Raw genomic sequence first — 20,178 nt, forward strand, 5'->3', positions numbered from 1 at the left:
CAAGGGTGCATTCAGGCCCTGAGCTGCGATTGGCATCAAGACAATTCTCCAAAGCAGCAAAGTGCTCCTGTTGAGGGAGCAAGTCCTGCCCAGCTCCGTCGGATACAGCACTGTGCATGCAATAGTTTCAAGGACTAGGGCCACCATGTTTGTCCACCCAGTCTGAATTTTCAAGGTCGTATTTCAGGAAATGAAGCAGGATAGAGGTTTTTTCAGATTTACAAGAGATTTCTTAAGAGCTCAAGCCTCTATTTCATTACTCCATTGTAACAGGAAAACAGATCTGCACCATCAACTGCGTACCTCTCCGCAACTGCAGTGGAAATAATTTCAGATACTCTTGACTACAGTTAACCTGTAGGGAGAGGCAGGTAGTTCACAAGGTTACCAGAACAGCAATATAACCAAATTCTATCAGTTTCACTTGTGCATGCAGTAGGCAATCCTGCAAAAAGATGCAGCTTAGCTTTGAGATGATTAAACAGGTGAGAAATATTATCAGGCTTGGGGGATCCAATTTAACTGCAGTTACATAGAAACCAATTGGAAAAAGGCTTTATTTTTTTCCTCATTACCCAGAATGCAGAACTGAACTCGAGAGACTCTTCCCATACCTCACAGAGGCTTCACAGACTGATTATTTTTATGTTAAGACAGAAGTATGTAAAAGGACTTGAAACACCAGCACAGTTTGCCAGAGGAATATAATTATTCCCAAAGCCAAAACTAGAATAAGATGTGGTCCCCATTTGAGTTGTCAGCCAGTTACTGTATCTTCAGAGGGCACCCACCATACACTTTCTATTCTTGTACACTTACATTCATAAGCATGAGATACTGTTAAAGAAGCACTTTTAAGTAAAGGCATAAAAAAAAAAAGTCTACAGCTCTTTAAGAATTGGAGCTTTTAAAGAAACCACAAAGCAATCAGCTTTTGAAAGCTCTTCTGTCATACACAGAGAATGCCATGAATCACATGCACATAAGCAGATGTCATGTGCAAATCTCTACTGCAACACAAGGAGGACAGACCTCAAGCACTTTGGCATCAAAAAGTCGTCTGCATTTTAAGCCTGCTGCTGACAGCCATAACACTGTTAATTACAACCTACAGCTTATAGTTGTGGGATGTTGCAGAAAATACCAGAGCAATAAAAAAAATATTCTGCACCTGTTTAAATGCATGAAAAATTTATTTGAAACTTTCAGCTGAAGTATTTGGGTCAACAGTTACACCTGAGGTACTAACTAAAGCACCATTTTAACTCCAGGTGCACATTGCAATACCAGAAAATAAGCAAATTGAATTATTTAATAAGCCAAGCAGGCAAGAGTCTTTGACATAATAGTCAAATCTGTGGTAGAAGTTAAGCTTTGGGAAACTTTAAAAGACTTTGTGCTTAACCTTTAAATATAATGAAAGGCTGTCCATCACCTTACAGTGTTTGCTGTAAGCCATCTAAATGCAAAAGGACAATATAGTTCTAATTTCCACTATCAAATCTAACACATGCATTGTCTGCATTACAAGAAGATTACATGTCTCTGTACTGAGGAAAGCAATATGCAGGTCTCATTGTAGATCTGGGGCTCTCTCTTTTACCCAAACCTTACAGGCCCCCTAAAGAATTATTACTACACAACCACCCACTATCAGCTGATCACTTCATCACACCAATGTAACTGACACCAGGGCCATCTTCAGATCTTAGGTCCTCTATCAAAAAACCCAACCCCATAGGACTAACAGCACTGAAGAGAATGGAAGAAAAATGATCCAGATTTTGTTTCCCTTTATCACACTAAATTCGTTTGCAAGACCATTTAGCTTACTGTTATCTCAAGGAAATTACAGTAAGGTACTGCAGCTACATCTAAGCTCTTCATACTCCATACGTGTTTCCTAGTGTAGATATCACAATAACTGAAGTCAGTTTAAAAACTGAGTAGTAATTTTCAAACAATTTGGACATGTTTACTTCCAGATAAAAAGCTTAAAAAAATGCTTTTAAAAAGTCATATTTTTCACCAGAAGCTACCAATAATGTATATTATTTTGAAAATATGCTGCAAACTTCCTTCCTATCCCCCTTAACAGAAAGCTCTTGGTCTAAACTTTCATACACAATATCATCACTTAGGAGTTTTACTAAATGCAGTAATATTTCCTCTATGTTTCAGCATAGAGCAGAACTTAGTTCCTAGGTCACCTTAAAGATAAAATCCAAGCTGCTAGCTTTTCAAGCAGTATTTGTGTCTTAACAATGCCTTTCTACACACCCATTTTGCTCTGAAGGAATATTTCCATCTTACAGAAGACTAACGTGTTTTATTCCTGGGCACATCTGTTTCCTACTCTTAAAGAACACTTTTAGTGCAGATGAAGTGTGTAATCAACTAAATTTATGGAACACTTAGGCACACTAAGCATCTATGTAAATCTCTACTCAGCCCTTTAACAGGAAAGGGTAGGGAAAGAATACATCGTGAAAAACAGTGAAGGATCTGAGTGACAAAGTAACTCTGATAATCTCAAATGTCATAGTCTTACATAAAGTAAGAACTGACACTTTCTCATTTGTAAGTGATATTAAAAGAAGGCAAGATGAATTTTTAAAAAGTTTTATTATACAAAAGATTATCCAAACCCAGAAGAGCTCTTCCACAGTTCTAAGAGTTTTGTTCTGTGACTTGTACTTCCATATGCTTTTCCAAAAAGCCAAGATAAAAAGGCTCATTAGTCCCACTTTCTTCTTACCAAGAGCGTTGAAAAAAGACAAACGTAGCTGCATCAAAATCTGTTATTTATTCTTTGTATTCCAAGAATTGCTGAAGTCTTTTCTTATGTTCTGTGGACACTTGCACTGCACTAAAAACAACATATGCAGAACATAAGATTTTACATTAAATGTAATACACCAAAAAAATTAAGCCTCATGCCAAAATTAAGTACACACTGAAATCAACAATTACACTGAAGCTAAATTTTAGAAAACCTAGCTGTATGAAAAACCTACGGTCCAAGACAAAAAAGTATATTAACCCCTAAAACTGTCAATTTTTAACCTCAACAGCTTCCACTACTAAAACACACTTGCCCCAAGAAATCTAGCCTATTTCCTAACCTTTAAACACACACAAGCAATTGTTTAACTTGCAGGAACAATTTAGATAAGAAAGAATCTCTTAAAATTCTCTCTTCTGTATGTCGAGCACTTCCAAACTGAGTGACATTTCAGCCCCACAGGGAGAGATGGGCAGATACCGCATGAGTTTCACTCCCACAAATTCAGAGGCCAAGTATGAAAGTCTGCCTGCTGTGACAGTAGCTGAGAAAGAGCCATCCCACAACCAAGCAGCAAGGGAATTTGATTATTTGGACTTTTCATAGGATTCTCAGGACTCTCTCCCTACAGAACAGGTAATTGTCTCTATTTACTTTCTTTTCAACAGCTAAGATTTATTAAATGAGTGGTATTCATGGACTGCTTTTAAAGAGTTCATGAAAAGTCACTAAGAAAAATTGCCCAGAAATCTATGAATAATAAGTTTCTAAGGAGACCATATATCTATACAAGAATTATTTAAGGTTCCATAAATAATAAAAAAAAATACTAAAATACCATGTTAGAATAATAACCTGAAGGGATTTTTGCCAAAACTTCCCTTTTCACAGCTCCTACAATAACAATAATTTAAACTAAACTTAGCAAGCAAGCAATCATGAAAAAGTTCTTACTTCAAGTGTTCTCCAAAGACAGTAGTTATCCGGTATAGTGCTGTTTTCAGAGATGCTCTAAGTGCAAATCGTAGTGTTTTGTAGGAGGTGTCCACCAGACTTCCTGAAATCCTGGGGGGCTTGCTAGAAACATGAGGCAGTTTGAAATGTCTGTCTACAACCTGATTGAGAAAAACATAAATGACCCTGCTTCATCTGTTCAGTTATTTCATAATGTAACTAGCAACATGTTTATGTCAAATAAAGCAAAAAAAGTGCAAGTTCAGAAATTCCACCAAGACACACAAAAACATACTGGAGACTGAGCTTGACCTTGCATTTCCTGGCCATCAACATGAACATAGAACCAAATTCTATGAAATAAGATTCTCTGTTAATGAGTCGTAAATGCTATGCACAGCACACACTGCAGTAGAAAATACAACTCTGTCCTGTATTATGACTTGTTTCTTTCAGAAACAACGGTATTGGTTCCACCCCCCACCCCAGTGTCTGTTCTTGGAATAGATGACTTACACTGAAGAACTCTGATAACCTCTAAATTCTTTCCAAGAATCTCCATTAAGGCACTGTAAAATTATTATGTCAATAGGACACACATAGCCTTGGAAACAAATCTGGATTTTTTTTAAATACACATTACACAAACATCAGTAATTTGAGAGTAATGTCTTAGTATTAGTAGAGAAATACTACACAGATCTTTTCTGCTGTGATTTGCAATGTCTCCAAGTGCTCCAAATTGCACGAGGAATTGTGTACAGCCACATAAAGATTAAGTCCCAACTATGCATAAAATATAGTATAATTGCTGCATCTTTGAAATAAGGTCTTTAACTGAGCACATAGTACTTTTTTTTAATGAAACATTCCATTAAAAACATGCTTGCTACTTCTACATTTTAAAAAACTAACAAGGTTTTTATTCAGCTGTTTCATAATGCACATAGTGGCAGCTAGCTGGTTTTTTTAGATTAATTACAGAAGAGTTGCTACAGTGGTAACAACTTGAATGCTACGACTGGTGAGGAAGGTCAAAATATAAAATTAACAAAACTCCTTCTCTTCTCCTAAACTTGTTCTGCAGTAAGGAAAAGTTAACAGTTTTTACCTCCTGAAGAGTCAGTAATGTATTCAGGATAGCTGGCAGTGTAGTTTGGACAACTCCAAATTGGTCTTCAGTAAAGGAGGCTGCTACCAAATGAGACAGACCTTTAAAAAAAAGAAGTTTGCTATAATTACTGAATTCTCAAGTTCTGAAGCATTAACAAAGATCATGGTTTTGCCCAAAGATTCTACTAGTGTGGTGGAATTCTTCAGGACTTCCTGCAGCCAGATGACATTTACCTCAGCTTTGGCTTGCTTCAGGACTAAACCAGTCACTGGTTTGACAGGTGTACAATAGTTTGAGGTTGATAAGGCAAGACAGATTATATATAAAATAAATTTTAAAAAAGCACTGGCTCCCTCTTTCCACTGCTCTGATCAGAGCTGTACCCGACATTGACCAAGAGACAGGGCCTATTTCACAATTCTTTTAGCCATAAACAAACATTTCCAGATCACTTAACTTTCTTTGTTCAGCTTGTATGAGAACTCTCTACTACTTTGAGGGAAACCTTGATTTAGCTTTAAATCCTTTCTCAGTTTACTTGTTTATCATATTTTAAAAAATTACAACCTATCCCGCTGCCCTTAGTTAACACACAAATGGTATCTTCCGCTTTTCTGCAAACTGAATGTGATTTCTCATCTCCTGACTCTATAGGTCCCAACTCATCACCTTCAATCTGACACAACTCAGCATATCTGCCCATAAAATATATTACCCAAGAAAAAGATCAACTTTTGCACTGTCAAATCTAATAAAAGATTCTATTAATACCAGTATTTGCTCACTATTTTGAAACAAACAAGAAAATCCCATAGTGCAACCACGTACTGTCATTGTTCTTTTAATTCTCTGCAGACCATCTTTTCCATTTATTTGTTACTACCTAAGTGCCTCCCTGCCTCAACCCTCTGTGATTAACAGAGAAAGACTCAGAGCCTTTAGCCAGAAAAGCTGTTGTAAAAAGACATCATAAATCTGTTACTGGAAAAAAAATGTAAAAGTGATACATGGGTTCACATGGGAGGGAAGCAACAGAAATCAAGTTTAGGAATCTCTACCAAATCTCTGCAGAAAATAAACTAAGAGATCTCACATGGGATCACAAAACTAACAAGTGAATTAGACCTTTATTCATGTTGGTATCTGAAATGCAGTCAGGTTTTTGTCAAAATAGATTCAAAGATTTTTCTTCCTTTACATTTATAAAGCACAGAGACCCAGAAACTGGAATCGGATCCTTTTAGTTGTCGCAGTTCCATGAGCCAACAGAATGGATTACCTGGGAATAGAAATTGCTTACCTTCCAAAGCCCAGATGTGCATTTGGGCATCAGAGAAGACAGCTTGGATGGAGGCTTCTGGGTGCTGAGAAGAAATCAAAGCATTCTGAGTGCACTTTATAACTAACATCACCAAAATTGCAGGTTTCAATTAAGGTATTACACATTTGATAGGGTCATGTCCCTCCCCTCAGAAAAGACCTGTAAGGCTGACAGATCTCAGGGAATACCCAGAAAAATCTAATCTTTTAAGAAACTAAAATTCATTTTGGACAGAAGCTTCTCACAAAGCTATAGCTATAATTGGGACTTCCAAAAAAAAGTCCAGTCTATAACCAATCACAAAACACTGCTGTACATGTAAACATAAGCCATTATCACATACACGGAAAAGATCTGCATATAAAAATATGATCTCTGCTTGCAGAAAACATTTAAATCCCTGAAAAACAAAGACCTAAATTAGAGGAGGATGCTTCTATAAAACGTAACTGAGTTATTATTCAATTATGCTAAGAGAAATACCCAATTGGTTTTTTATGTAAACACTATGCAAGTTTAGTTTAAGTGTTCAAGTTCACTTGAAAAGTAGAATCATTTAGGTTGGAAAAGACCTTTAAGATCATCGAGTCCAACCGTCAAGCAGTAGTAGTATTAGTACCAATATTTCATAAGGAGAAATTCCCAACATTTTAGCTACCACTTCTCCCACAAAGCAAAGCTATAAAAAATTTGGTACACCGACCTAACAAAAAGCAGTTAAAGGAATTTTAAAATTAACTAGAAGCCGTGTCATCTTACATTAGTATCCTGAGACAATTGCATTTAAGTTCTCAGTTGTGTTTTACTAGTACATGATGCTTTAAGCAAAAAGCAGTTTATAACCAGATGAGTTTAAACAAGTATTATCACTCTTTTTTATGCAGGTAGGGGATAATTCTGCTATGAAACTCACAGTAAAGACAAAGTTGTACTTATGGAAAGCCTTAGATGAAAAGAAAGGTTTTAGAACTGTTACTATATGGAAAAGGTACATAGTGCCACAGCAGAATCCATATGCTCATGCATTTCTAGTCCATACTGCTCAGTCACAAAAGATCATCATTACCTTGCTGAAGAAATACATTATCAGCACTCGTTTTGACAGAAAGGTTTTTATCTGAAAAGAAACAAAAGATTAAAAATATAATCTGTATTTATTTGAAGGCATGCAAAGTTGCCCCTCCACAACCCTACCATCGTCTTGCAGCATAAAGGGATAGGGGGGTGGGGAGGGAAGGATTTTTGTTATGTAAGCTAATTGAAGAAGGACGTATTCATTTAACAAAAATGGAAAGTTCTTTCAGAAGAGACAACACTTAAGCTGCGCTGGCTGCAACCTTTCTGTACTGCAACTTTTACTCTACCTGTTGTTGCTTGTTCTGAAGCCATGTGTAAATAACTCTTGGCTGTACTGCCTCACTGCCAACTCCTGCAGCAGAGAGCAGTGGGAAGGATTCATGGTGGGAACCGTTCATTTGCAGATCTACAAGAGAAATACAGTATCTTCAGATAAACTGGTTGCTGTCACTTAAATCCTCAAGATACAGATCTCTATTGACATGCCTACTACACTTACAACTACAAGGCTAAAAACAGTGCTGTAGAAGAATCTCTACCTGAACCTGATGTCCACAGCTTTGGTCCCCTTCTCGTAACTTGAGAACTTTGGACTGATCCATGCCAAGGAGAGTTTACATCCAGAATTCCCATCTTGCAACTTAAAGCAGGTGAGCTGAAAGGCGAACCAACATCAGACCCAGGTGATGTCTTTAAGGGCATCAAGGATGATTTAACCAGCGAAGACATGGAGGCTCTGGGAGCAATATTAGACCTCAGTGACTGGAAAGACATATCTTCTGTCACAAGGGCTCCTAATGACAAAGAACACACTACATGAAGACAAACAGCCTGGCACATATGAAATAAAAGATGGGTTTGTTATTTGATTGCTATTTCAACAACCCCTCTATCATTAGAGATTTATTAAAGGACGTTGTTTCCACTGTGGTTTTGCAAAGCAGTACACATCCACATGAAGTGTTTTAAAAGTTCATCAGTTTAAGACCAGCCTGTGATGAGAAGAATCCCTGTGGATTTCTTTTTCTCCTTTTGCTAGCTAGCATTGCTACACCCTAGTATCTATCTACATAAAGTGTGCTTTTAGGATTAAGTACTAGAAAAAAGGCTACCTGTAGAAGAATGGCAATTTTTTCTGATTCTGCTTGGTATGTAAGAGAAGACACATCACTCACAAAATCCAAGAAAGAGCAGCACTAGAAGAAATTCACCTCTGACATACCAACAGTCCCCTGTTGTTCCCCAGGCACTTGTATCCTAGGCACTGACTAAGGGATTCAATTACCTGGCACCCTCTATACTAACACAGCTCTGCTGCCAGGAATGATGCCTAAGTCTGGCATGTAAAACACCCGAAATGCTTGCAGGCTGCACACAGCTCAAGAGTCAGACTGGCTTTTCTTGTCCTACAGTGATATTAGTGAATCACACAAACATATTCAAAGTCCCCACAACAACAAAACAAAAACTAATTTTACCATCTTAAACTAATTATAAGAGCAGCTATGCAAATTACAAAGCATCCCTTGGCAAGACTTAAGTTCTCCCTGTACGAGGTTGAACCACTGACTAAAACTGTAATAATTAGACTTGTTTAATTCATGCAAGTGTGGAAAAAATACTGTATTGAACATAACATCATGCAATGTAAATGAACTGAGTAAACATGATCTTTCCAAGTTTTCTAGTTATTTTGGGATTATTTCAACAATAATACCTAAAATTAAATTGGGGGAGAGACTTTTTTTGTTTGCATTTATTTACAGAAAACCCCGTGACTCATTTTCCCCATACAACTTAATTGAGACTAACGTGCCTATGTAATCTATTGGTCCTTTCATGCTTTACAAACAATTATGAGCATTTCCTCACATACCTGGAGTCTGTGGAGTTACTTTCAGCTCTCCTGCTGGCTGCTTTGCTCTCCCATTTGCTGCTGCAGCTTCCTGCTGTGCGATCAGCCTCTGAGTCAGATCACTCAGAAGGCTCAAACACTCCCTTGATATTGCAGTCCAGTTGTGCGGGTGCCCACCTAGCAGTATGCACACAAAAAGGAAAATGCAGTAGGTACACTTAACCCAGATGCTCACCCTTCTATCTATTCTGACAGTGCCCATATGCTCTCAGCCTAAGCTTCAAAGTTACAGTACCACTCCATTTCTAAGAAGACAGTGCATTTTGACCGTGACAGTTTATTTGTACTGAGAAGAAGATGAAAACATGGACAGATTCTATCCTCCCATCAATGGATAACTCTAAAAAGACTTTAGTGAAACCTGCTAAGCAAGCAGGTAACATAGGCAGTTTGGCCCATCAGATCTAAAATCACTAACAACTAAAATGAACAAAGTAGTATCAATGGTGATGGTAAACAGTTCTGAAGTAGTACAAACACTAGAATTCCTGATGAGGTGTAACAAAAAGTTCCTAAAGGCTTTTAAGCAGTTTTAATTGACCTCTGCCATATCTTTGTATATAGCAAGAGGCTTGAATACTAATTGAAATTATAACCATTGTTTGCTTTCACAACTCTAGCGATGACTCACTATTTATGCTTGATTTGCCCTCACTCACATCTCAACATTAGGCATTCATACCCATCTGTGAGATTATTCAGTTTAGACTACATGACTGGTAGTGTCAAGAGGACCCTGCTTTCAGTACGTTAAGACCTGTGTTTCCTCATGGTTGTCACTTAAATCAAACAACAGGCACCAGAAGTCATTTAGTTTAGTAGGTGAAACAATATGAATATAGATGATTAAGCATCCTTTTGGAAAAGGCACTATAGGGATACTTTTACTTATGAGGCCTTCTGGCTTATGTAGCATGCGTCACTGCATTAAATAACTTCTAGAAGCATTTGACTAACACTTTAAAAAAAAAAAAAAAAGAAAAAGAATCAATATGAAATAGTTTTTGTAATTACCTGGCTGACTAAGGCTAAAGACTTCCTGTCGTCGAACAGGAGAATATTGGGAAAGTAACATCAAGTCTTGTAAGGCTAAAAACTACAAAGGAAAATGTTTTAGTGCACACAAGTCCAATGTATTTCCTTTAAAAATGTAGTTATCCATACAAAAGCAATCCCTAACAAAGAATGAGTTCACACAGACTAAAACCAGCCATGTAACAGAAAAAGAAAGGTGGCAAAGGACTGACACATCCCTAGAACTGCTCTGGATAGGGCTGCTGAGTTAGTAAGAGCTTCAGAGAACTTTACTGATAAGTTGTTTCTTTGGAGTTGAAGATCTAACACCATTTTTTTATCTTAACACTAACAGCTCAGACAGAAAGAATCTATGACGCAGAAAAGTCTAAGGAAAGAACTGTTTTTGCAAGCCAGAGGTCAACTACACAGTATGCTATACGGTACCGGACCTCATACTGCTTTTTCATGTGATTAAGTAGTTAATCTGGCAAACCAAAAATAACCAGATTTTTCCCACTAGGCAAGATACAATTATAAATTACACACCTTAGTAATGGCTGAGATTATAAATTAGACTTCCTCTACCTTTAACTGTGCTGTACTTGACTCTTCCCCACCCATCATCCTGTGATAGTGCAGCAAAGCTTAAAAAACGATTCAAATGGATTGCAGCCTGTTATACCTCTAGTCTTATCAGAGATCTGTATAATCAGTAAACGTGGATTTTGCACATGCAGGAAAATATTCTTATCTTTATTTACCTAATACTTCTTATATGAAGTCTCCAATTTTTAAGTATTATAATCAGTAAATCCCATTAATGATTACCGTAGTCAGACCAAAATTACTCTCCTTTACTCATAAATTTTAAGTAGCTTTTTAGTATTCTCTTTTTTAAAAAAGAAACACAACTTCCAACATAAATATGGAAATAATATTTTAACTTCAAAGAGAGAACACACACGTAAGAACCCAAATATAAGTAGCAGGGGTAAAGGATTAAGAGCGTACAAAGAAAAAACACCTGTTTATGTGACAAAGACTCAAAGTTGAAAGAGTTAAAAAACCTGAACGTCACTAACCTTCTGTTTTAACATCAGTATGCACTAACATATTTATGCAGCAGACAAATAGCTCTTACCTCTAACTAAATGAGTCTGTCTTCAGCTCAGAGTGCCACAGTGTGGTGAGCACCAGCAGATGTCACTACTAAACAAATTTTCACCATTAACTGTAACTGCCTCCTTCAGTGTTCTGAGGCAGCTTTTTAAAGAACCAGTTAAAATAGCTGGTACCTAGAAGATCTGATTGTATGCTTTGAGAAACACCTTCTCAACACACAGCTAGATGGGAAGATGGTGGGAACTCAATTACCTTTATAATGAGGGGAGGGTTGCTGTTTAAGATTTTAGGCAGGCACTGGTCTGTCTCCTCAGCAAAAGTTGGCTGGACAGGGAAGTGATGCGTCTAAATATAAACATCAGAAGTTGTGTTATACAGAGCAAAACACAAGAAAACCTTATGAAAGACCACACCTAAGCCGTTACTTGTCAGATGAATGATGAACTACAAAATACCCCATTGCTTCAGCCTACTGTAAACTAGCCTGAAATTTCTAACATAGAACCAAAAAGGCTCTACTTCTTAAATTAAGAAATCTTAGAAAATCCAGATGTATTTATCTTCAAATACTTTCCATGTACCCACATAATTCATAGCTAGGGGCATCATATCATTATGAGAAGACATTTCACTAACCACATACCCAGGAAAAACTAGTATTCACACCATATTCAGAAACCAGACTGAAATCTAAACTGTAATGTCTATCTTCAAGAGTGTAACCACTCTGGTAAAGAACTGAGGGTTCTTTCACCAAATAATAAAATATTTTTTAAATTCTTCTTTTGCACCGTTTCACTGAAACTAACGAATCCTTATTTTTATCATAATGATATTCATATTCTGTGTTTTAACAGAATTTCTGTTCTTGTGGCTACAAAATTAAAAATTTAAATAGCAGTGCTTAAATTGTATCAAACATTGCATCTTTTTAACGCTATTTAACATGGACCAGTTTGGGCACAGATTACCTATCAGTTTTGTGTTACTGCACTCATATTACATATCATAGCTTTATCCTCCTCTGTTTCCAATTGCAAAATTGAAACTTGAGATAGCAATTGCTTTCAAAGTGTTAATAAAGTGACTTAATGCGATCTAAGTTTACAATTTTGTTTCCTGACTTTTCAGTTAACATTATGCAAATATCTACAAACAGCTTTCAAAGTTTTTTAGCTCATTAAAAAAAAAAAAAATCACGTGGATAAACAAATCTTTTGTTCAACAGTCAAAAGGGCAAGGTCCATTTTATACCTTCACAGCTGGATGTTTGTCTTCCAGTTTTATAAGCAATACAATAATTACAGACTTTGACACACAGTGTTCACCAGTGCTTCAAGTATTATCCTTTGAAATAGGTTGTTCACACCTCAGAGCTGTTGTTGGAGCCGTCTACAGATCCTGACCCATCATGACATCAGTTACGCTCAACTCATTGTTAATCTTTTCTCCATGCAGTCACAACAACTAGATCTTTTTAATTAAAGCTAACACTCCAACAAGCGCTGTATGCCATTTCATGCCATAAGAGTGTTTCGCCAGGATTAAACCTTGCTTCTTTTCCTACTAATCTACAGTCCAGTAATGTTTGGTTTGTGTTTTTTTTTTTTTAAAAAAAAAGTCAAGTTAGATGAACAATTTTTTCCTCTGTATTCTTACAAAGAAGTATCTGGATTTGTCAACAAAGATCAAGTCTTCTCCAATTCTTTGTTGGCGAGGCTTCCCCCCCCGCCCTCTTCAGTCATGTTCTCACTTTTATTCTAACAAGATTCATTACACATTTAAATGGTCTTTTTTTAGCCATATTAATTTGTAACTTTATGATTGAATGAAAAAGCACAAGTGTCTTCATTCCCAAGATTGCTTGAAGTCTATTTTAATACTGTAGCCTGAATTAGATTAACACGTCTCTGCTTTGGAGAACTCTGATAGTTTGCTTAAATTTGAGATTGCTAGAGCTTAGCACATAGAAAACTGACAGCACTTTGTTCTCTCTCCTACTGTAAAATTGGATTGAGCGCTATACAGTTTCTGGATATTATCTTCCCATGTAACCTGTAGCTGTTTGTCACAAGTCTTCAGCTAGTCTCAGACTCAAATACAAAATCATTGCATGGAAACACATGCAGAGACCAAGCTAGTAAGCTCTGTCAGGCAGCTATGGGCCCTGTGCTGACTCATTGGTCTCTACACCTAAAGATGACACAAAGAACACAGTGCGGACACCATGAAGCACAAAGTGGTTCATTCTTAGGGTGGCCCCAACAGCATCTGCACGGATTTAGCATCAAACATGAACAGAAGGGGGACGTGGAAACAGAATTAGAGTAAGAAGAGGAAGTGGAAATAACAAAGCATTAATTTTGTAAGCAGCAGAGGGTTGTCTTGCTATAAGGAGAGAAAGGGAAGGTCAGTTAACGCCCAGGCCTCTCTCAGCTGTTCAGTTATCAGAGATTATCTGTAGTGCATGCTTTGAAAATTCAGAAATTCATAATATGTTATTGCCTAGTAAAACTGCTTTTGAAAAGAAAATACTATCTGTGGAACACTGATGTTATACCTTTAGCACTGTCACTAAGTACTAACCTCTGTAGCATAGATTTTGAAGAGTAACCATGCAATGTACCAGGTAATCAGAAGGAATACGCCACATAACCAGGCATGGTAAAACAAGGAGAGATCCAATAAGCCAGTCAGAGTGTCAAGAGGATGCAATTTACTGCAGATAAAACAAGAAGAAGATATAAGTATTTTTATCATGGAAGATGTCTATTGTAAGCTCTTACAGTAGCAATAATTGCAAGAATAAAGTTGCAGTGTTTTTGCAAAAACAGTTTCTTAAAGATGTTTGAGATACCATTTCTTTAATTTTTCAGTAACTGTGATGAAATGAAGTTAAGAAAAATTAATTAAATCAAAGAAAAGAAATATGAAATAAATAACTATTACAGGTTTAGTCAATTAAGGTATTAAGACTTCAGTTTCCCTACTTTAAAACAAATGGTAGCCATATAAAAATGAAAATATGCCCCCTCAAAGCACAGAAAAGCAGATTAAACACATGTATGAAATTTGGAGAGATTTGCCTTTCTAATATTTTAGATACTTACAGGGATGAAGGAAACTAGAGAGGATTTCTTAATGACTATCTACAAGATGGTTCCTACAAAGGGATGTTGGTTCCCTTTGGATCCATTTCAGAAGTACCCAATTCTCCCCACGTTCTGTGTGGGGAGGCAAAGAACTGAGTCCTACTACACACAAAGAACCAGTTGCTAAGCTGGACTTCTTCAGCAAAGGGAGCTGTCAGCAATATGCTACTGCAAGTTTTCAGCACAATATACTACCTACCTGTCTATATGAAGATCCATTGTGGTACTTATCCATACCTTTGGGATGTAACCTAGGGGATCAAAAAAACCCCACTGAAACAATTAGGACACTGCAAAACACATACACAATAGGCCAAAAAGACGACAAAAATAGAATGCATGTATAGACAAGAGACTGGGCTTGTAACACGTGTGCACGAGGAAACAATCTGGTTTTTTTAAGAAATGGAAACAAGAGAATGAAAAAAGGCTTCAGGCCAACAACTACACATTGAGAGATGTAGACCGTATCTTTTATTGCTGGCTTCTCAGCACCGAGTTATTTGTGTTTCCTTACTAACAAAATGGGGTTAATAGTAATTTAATATTAAATTTCACTACAGCTCAGGCAGCAGCAGAGTGCTTTTAAAGACTTAATGGAGACCGATATAGAACCACCATACTTCTTATTTATCCCCTAATGTGAATAAAGTGGAAATAATCCTAGCATATTTTGACAGCATTTAGGAGGACAACTACAACCGTAACACAAAAATTTCCTGATTTTAGAAAGTCCAGTGCAATCACTTTCATCAGCACTGATTTTTTTACCACAGTTTTAAAGACCAAACTTAATTTTCATATGGGAGGGAGCCATACCCAGCTTCCTTCAAGTAATATAAAGAGCATTTCAGAATAAAGCAAAAGTCCTAATTTTTACCCCCAAAATAGTGAAAATATAGCAACATTACATATAGCGAAGTCATGCCCACTGCTGGTATGTCAGGTTCAACTCTGTGACACTGTATTTTCAATACCAGGCAATAGAAGGAGCAGTCCAAGGCATGGAGATGTTTATCCATGTTAAAAAATATTTAGGAATATTTAAAGAAAAAAGGGAATATAAATTACAGACTAAACCTTTTTTTTTTTTTAATTGCACTGTGTTTTCAGACTTACAATCTTTTTGCCACAAATCAGGACAGGTATGTAAACAGACGCCCAAAGCATCAGGTTTTAAAACATACACTTGTGAACCACCAGCTAATTAGAATTTGGCAGCTCCTTTTATATGCAGGTTATTTCACAGATGCCTGCAACAAAATTTCCTGCACAGAAGAGATCACCAGAGACAATAGTCTATGTTTTGGTACAGTGACCAAACACAGACTTCAGGTTAGAAAACTACTGTTCCCCACTCCCTTCTCCTTAAAATACTGTCATCTTCTTATAATGTTATCAGCTAGATAATAAATTCTTATAGGAAGTGTTCATCTCTTTGAAGAAGAGACATTTCTCATATGCTAAACAAGCTTCTGTGAGGCTGTAAGACTTGAGAGAGAGAGAAAGAGAATTTCAGGAACCCTTACCAAAAAAGTAATATGTGACACAGAAGTTTCTAACAAAATATAGCGATTCCACACAAGTGTGTTTAACGAGGAGAGGCAAAGATCTTCTGAAACGTAAGTACTTGTATTGCTAAAACCAAAAGAAAAATAATTTAGTATTTTGCATTCAGAACAAATCAATGAAATGGTAAAAAAAACACCACCACCAAAAAAACCTCCACAAGGTACTTGAAAACCTGAAGTCTAGATGAATTAAAAAAACTAGTTTAAGGCAATTCCAGGTGTTACACCTACTATTTACTCTCCCAATCTCTTTCTGCCATTTTATGATCATCTCTAGTTCTCATGTCTTTTCCTACTTGTAGCAGTATGAAAATGGAGGATGGGGTAAATTGACTCTAGAAGAACAAAGTAGAAGAATGCTATCTACTGCAAAATAAACAAACACACTCCCCCCCCCAAAAAGGCATATTTAATCTACTAGATTTCATTTAGATTAGAAGTGTTCCATTAAAATATAGGGAAAATTCAGACAAGCATGAGTTAGAGTCAGTAATCCTCCAAGCAGCGAAACCAGTGTAATACTGATGCAATTCTCCATACAAATTCTGTCTTTCCAAACGGCTAAAGCAACCCATCTGACACTATATGCAAATGAAACCAAAGTGATTTATTGTTTCACTTGGCTAAGTTGCGTTAAAAAAAAAAGGGAGAATTAACAATATTCAAATAATATATATATTTTTTTTTAATTGCCAAAATGATGCTTGGTTTGTGGATAAATTGAAGGGTCATGACTTAAATATTTTCCACTAATACAACCAACCCTGTTTAAAGATACCTTTTGCCAAATGGCTACTGTGAGGCTACAGCAACAGAAGAAATAATTTTAAGGTGATGTTTCACAACCCACTCCTCACCATTTCGCACTGGTACAGATTTCTGTGGAACTGCTAGAGCCTCCTCCAAAGGAAGTAATAGAATTTCAGTTTCCATAGCACTGCACACAAACAAGCTTTGGATGTGGAGCTTTAAGCAAGACTTAACGTGCTATTTAGACTTTAAGTGAGCTGGTACCCAGTTACAACTGATAATATGCCTTTTTTTTTTCTTTTTTTTTTTTAACTCTCAAGATTTTTAGCTTTTAGGTGACCTTTGTTGTCAGTTCCAGGAGTTAATGTTTAGTTTGTGTATGCTGTCTTTTTCCTGTAGTTCACTTTCTGCAATGGTCCACTTCAGCCAGCTTTTAGCATGCATCAAAGGGGTGTAAATCTTATAGTCGCAGCATCCTGGATTTCTGTGTTCATTTGAAAGGAGGAAGATGAACACTACCAGCATTTAAAGCTAACTGAGTGTACGCTTCATCTATTAGTGAAAGCATGCCAACAGACAACTGCTACTACCATATTCAAAGACATAAACTATCAAGGCTTTTTTGATCACTGTTTTACTTAGACATGTATTTTTGCAAAGGTGTTTAAACCTCTTACCTGTATGACTGGAAATGGCAAATAATTCATATTGTTAATAAGATACAAAAGACTATAACTGTATCCCATGAAAGCTCCAGAAAGTAGAAAAAAGAGGTGATGCTCATTTAGGCACATCTGAGGAACAGCATCATCTAGGCTAAAACAGGAAACTTAGAATTAATTCTGAGTTAAAAAAAAAAAAGTCATTCCAGCCTTAGGAAGTTCAAATCAGAAGTTAGATTTTACTTTTCTGATCAGTAGATATGATGATATCTCAGTAAGTTTTTTCTAAAGTAGGAATCCCACCACCTTTTTTTGTAATTTATACATGAGGATGCTTCCGGTATTTATGAAGTATGTCACATTAACCAGAAGACCAAGACTTAGCTCAGGTGACAACCAATTTGTCATCATTCAACTCTCCATTAAGAATCCTGGCAATTTAGTTTTTCTGACCCAGTTACTTCTCTGTGCATTGTAACATTTACAAAGGAGGGTATTTCCTATTCTTTAATAAAGGATATCAACACATAATTGCTTATTTTTGATAGTACTCAAGTTTTAGGTTTTTTGTTTGAAAGAAGCCATCAGTAAATACATTTTACAATATAAGTTCTTTGCATAATTTATCTTTAACACACACAAGTAATTACCTTTCTGAAGGCGTGCAGGGCACAGCAAGAAACTGGAACTTCCCTTTTGTCATAACTGCAGCGCACCAAGCAACCAACATTCCCATTACAGCATGAGCAACTGAATGGATAACTTGCTGAGGGTGAATAATTTTTCCTATTAGTGCTAATCGAGAGCATGGTATTGATGGCACAACTGTAAACAAAAGCCAAAAGTTAATTTTCACTTCTTACTGACAAAACCCTTCATTAAAAAAAAAAAGAAAAGAAAAAGAAAAAAACCCCACCAAACCATTGTCACCAAAGAACTTTTCACAGTTGGAATCATCGCTAAAAGATAAATATATTAATGAAGTGGTCCAGCTAAGAGGGTCTTAGCCATGAGGGAAGCAGGAACCTGGGACGATTTACTTAAAAATAAGCTTTGCGTATTGTCTATACTAATTTCAAAGGAAATCTACCAACATTAAGTAAATCGAATGTAAATACAATCTCTTTAAATGGTCATCCTATTTAATTCGGGTATCACAGACAGTTCAGCAATTTACATAACCCACCTGCATAAAACTCGACGTTGAAGATACTTATTACTAGTATTACCACAGACATAAGGAGGATACAAAAGATGACGTAGGAAGTATATAAATCATTGAAAGAATCTAAAATTAAAAAAAAATATTGCTCAGAACATTGCAGTAACACAACAGTGACACATGAAGTAACAGAAAAGACCACTGAATCAGTCAACAATAATCCACTAAGTGCATAAAGGGGAGTAATGTTCAAGGGACTCTATAGTCTCACACCAGATCTGCCCAGCTTGCACAACATTTCTGCATAAAAGCATACTTAAGTTTCACAGAAGCTATTTTACACACTTATAACTGGTTTTCTCATAGGTGAGCACTAAGAATTTTGTTTAAGACAAGAATCTTTCAAAGTGAATTAAACTATAGCTCAACTAACACAGCTTCCTTTCATGTAATAAAAGCTGCAACCATACAGCCGCACTTAAAAGGTAAGCAATTCCTTATAGAGTAAATTGCTTTTGATCGTTTCTTTTGGGCTTCTATATTTCCAAAGGGGGAAAGAAATCACGGGTCTCTGCCTGCAGCAGCTAAACGATCACAGGTATCAAGCTTCCATCTAAACATCTCTCCATTTTTTGTGTGCAGACTCGAGGGGAAGTTATGCTCACCATGCAGAGCGGCTATTTCAGGAATTTCACTTGCCATTCAACACACCAAAGTTAGAGGAAACTTAAGCCCTTTATGCAAACAGGAGCTGCACGGGGTGGAAAGGGGAAGTGTGTCCAAGCACTTCGGACAGACAGCTCCGCCACTTTTCCCTGAAGGATACACTTACCTGCGCTTGCAACTCTTACTTGTACCTAGGGAGGATTACGGCTATAAGGAACGCAGAAACTCACATTGAGACAATCTCCGCTACAAACCGCAGGCAGACGCGAGAGGTGAGGAAGGGAAGGCAGCAGCCCTGTGCCCCGCTGACAGGCCCCCTCTCCTCTTCCCAGAGCCCCCCCAGCAGGCCGTTCCCAGCCCCACTCCGCCTCCCAGCGCGCTGCAGGCCGCGTTTCACCGTTCCCGCCCCCCCCCCCCCTCAGCCCCAACCGGAGCACCTACTCGAGATCCAGCGCACCGGGTGGAAGGGGTCGAAGCCACTGAGGACGACGAAGGCGGCGGTGCAGACGGGCAGCAGCAACACGGACCAGGCGACGGCGGCCGCCACCCTCCAGCCCAGCACCTGAGGAAAGCGGAGCGTGAGGGGCCGCGGGGGAGCAGGGGGCCGCCGCCGGCCTCCCTCCCTCCCTCAGGCCCCGCACTCACCTGTCGGAGCAGGGCCCGCTGCCGGCCCGCCTCCGCCTCCATGGCGGCGGCCCGGCGGCCCTCGCCGCCGTTCAAAGTCTCCGCCGTTCAACGGCCACCCCCGCCGGCCTCACGCCACTTCCGCCGGACGCCGGCGGTCAGCAGCCAATGAGAGGGGAGCAGATCCATTTTCCCCGCCCCCCTCCCCCCAGTAGGGAGCGACCTCCCGGCTACGGGACCCGGTCGCAGCCATCATGGCGGCCTGACGCGATCCCCGTTGTACCGA

At 37.9% G+C, this 20,178-nt stretch overlaps 1 protein-coding gene across 1 annotated transcript; it reads right to left on the reverse strand.

Annotated features, from left to right (window-relative positions):
- Window positions 1-2,609: 2,609 nt before the first annotated feature.
- NDC1 (NDC1 transmembrane nucleoporin) lies at window positions 2,610-20,032 on the reverse strand. The gene is made up of 18 exons (XM_075037142.1): window positions 19,914-20,032; window positions 19,710-19,830; window positions 18,627-18,728; window positions 18,091-18,265; window positions 17,456-17,594; window positions 15,987-16,095; window positions 14,657-14,708; window positions 13,892-14,024; window positions 11,558-11,650; window positions 10,181-10,262; window positions 9,128-9,283; window positions 7,791-8,045; window positions 7,539-7,657; window positions 7,241-7,291; window positions 6,154-6,217; window positions 4,851-4,951; window positions 3,740-3,900; window positions 2,610-2,869 (listed from the first exon to the last, which is right to left on the reverse strand). The coding sequence occupies exons 1-18, from the start codon at window positions 19,953-19,955 to the stop codon at window positions 2,806-2,808; spliced, it is 2,019 nt and encodes a 672-aa protein (XP_074893243.1). The 5' UTR covers window positions 19,956-20,032; the 3' UTR covers window positions 2,610-2,805.
- Window positions 20,033-20,178: the final 146 nt, after the last annotated feature.

Source organism: Buteo buteo, chromosome 10 (assembly GCF_964188355.1).
Source record: "Buteo buteo chromosome 10, bButBut1.hap1.1, whole genome shotgun sequence".
NCBI lineage: Eukaryota > Metazoa > Chordata > Aves > Accipitriformes > Accipitridae > Buteo > Buteo buteo.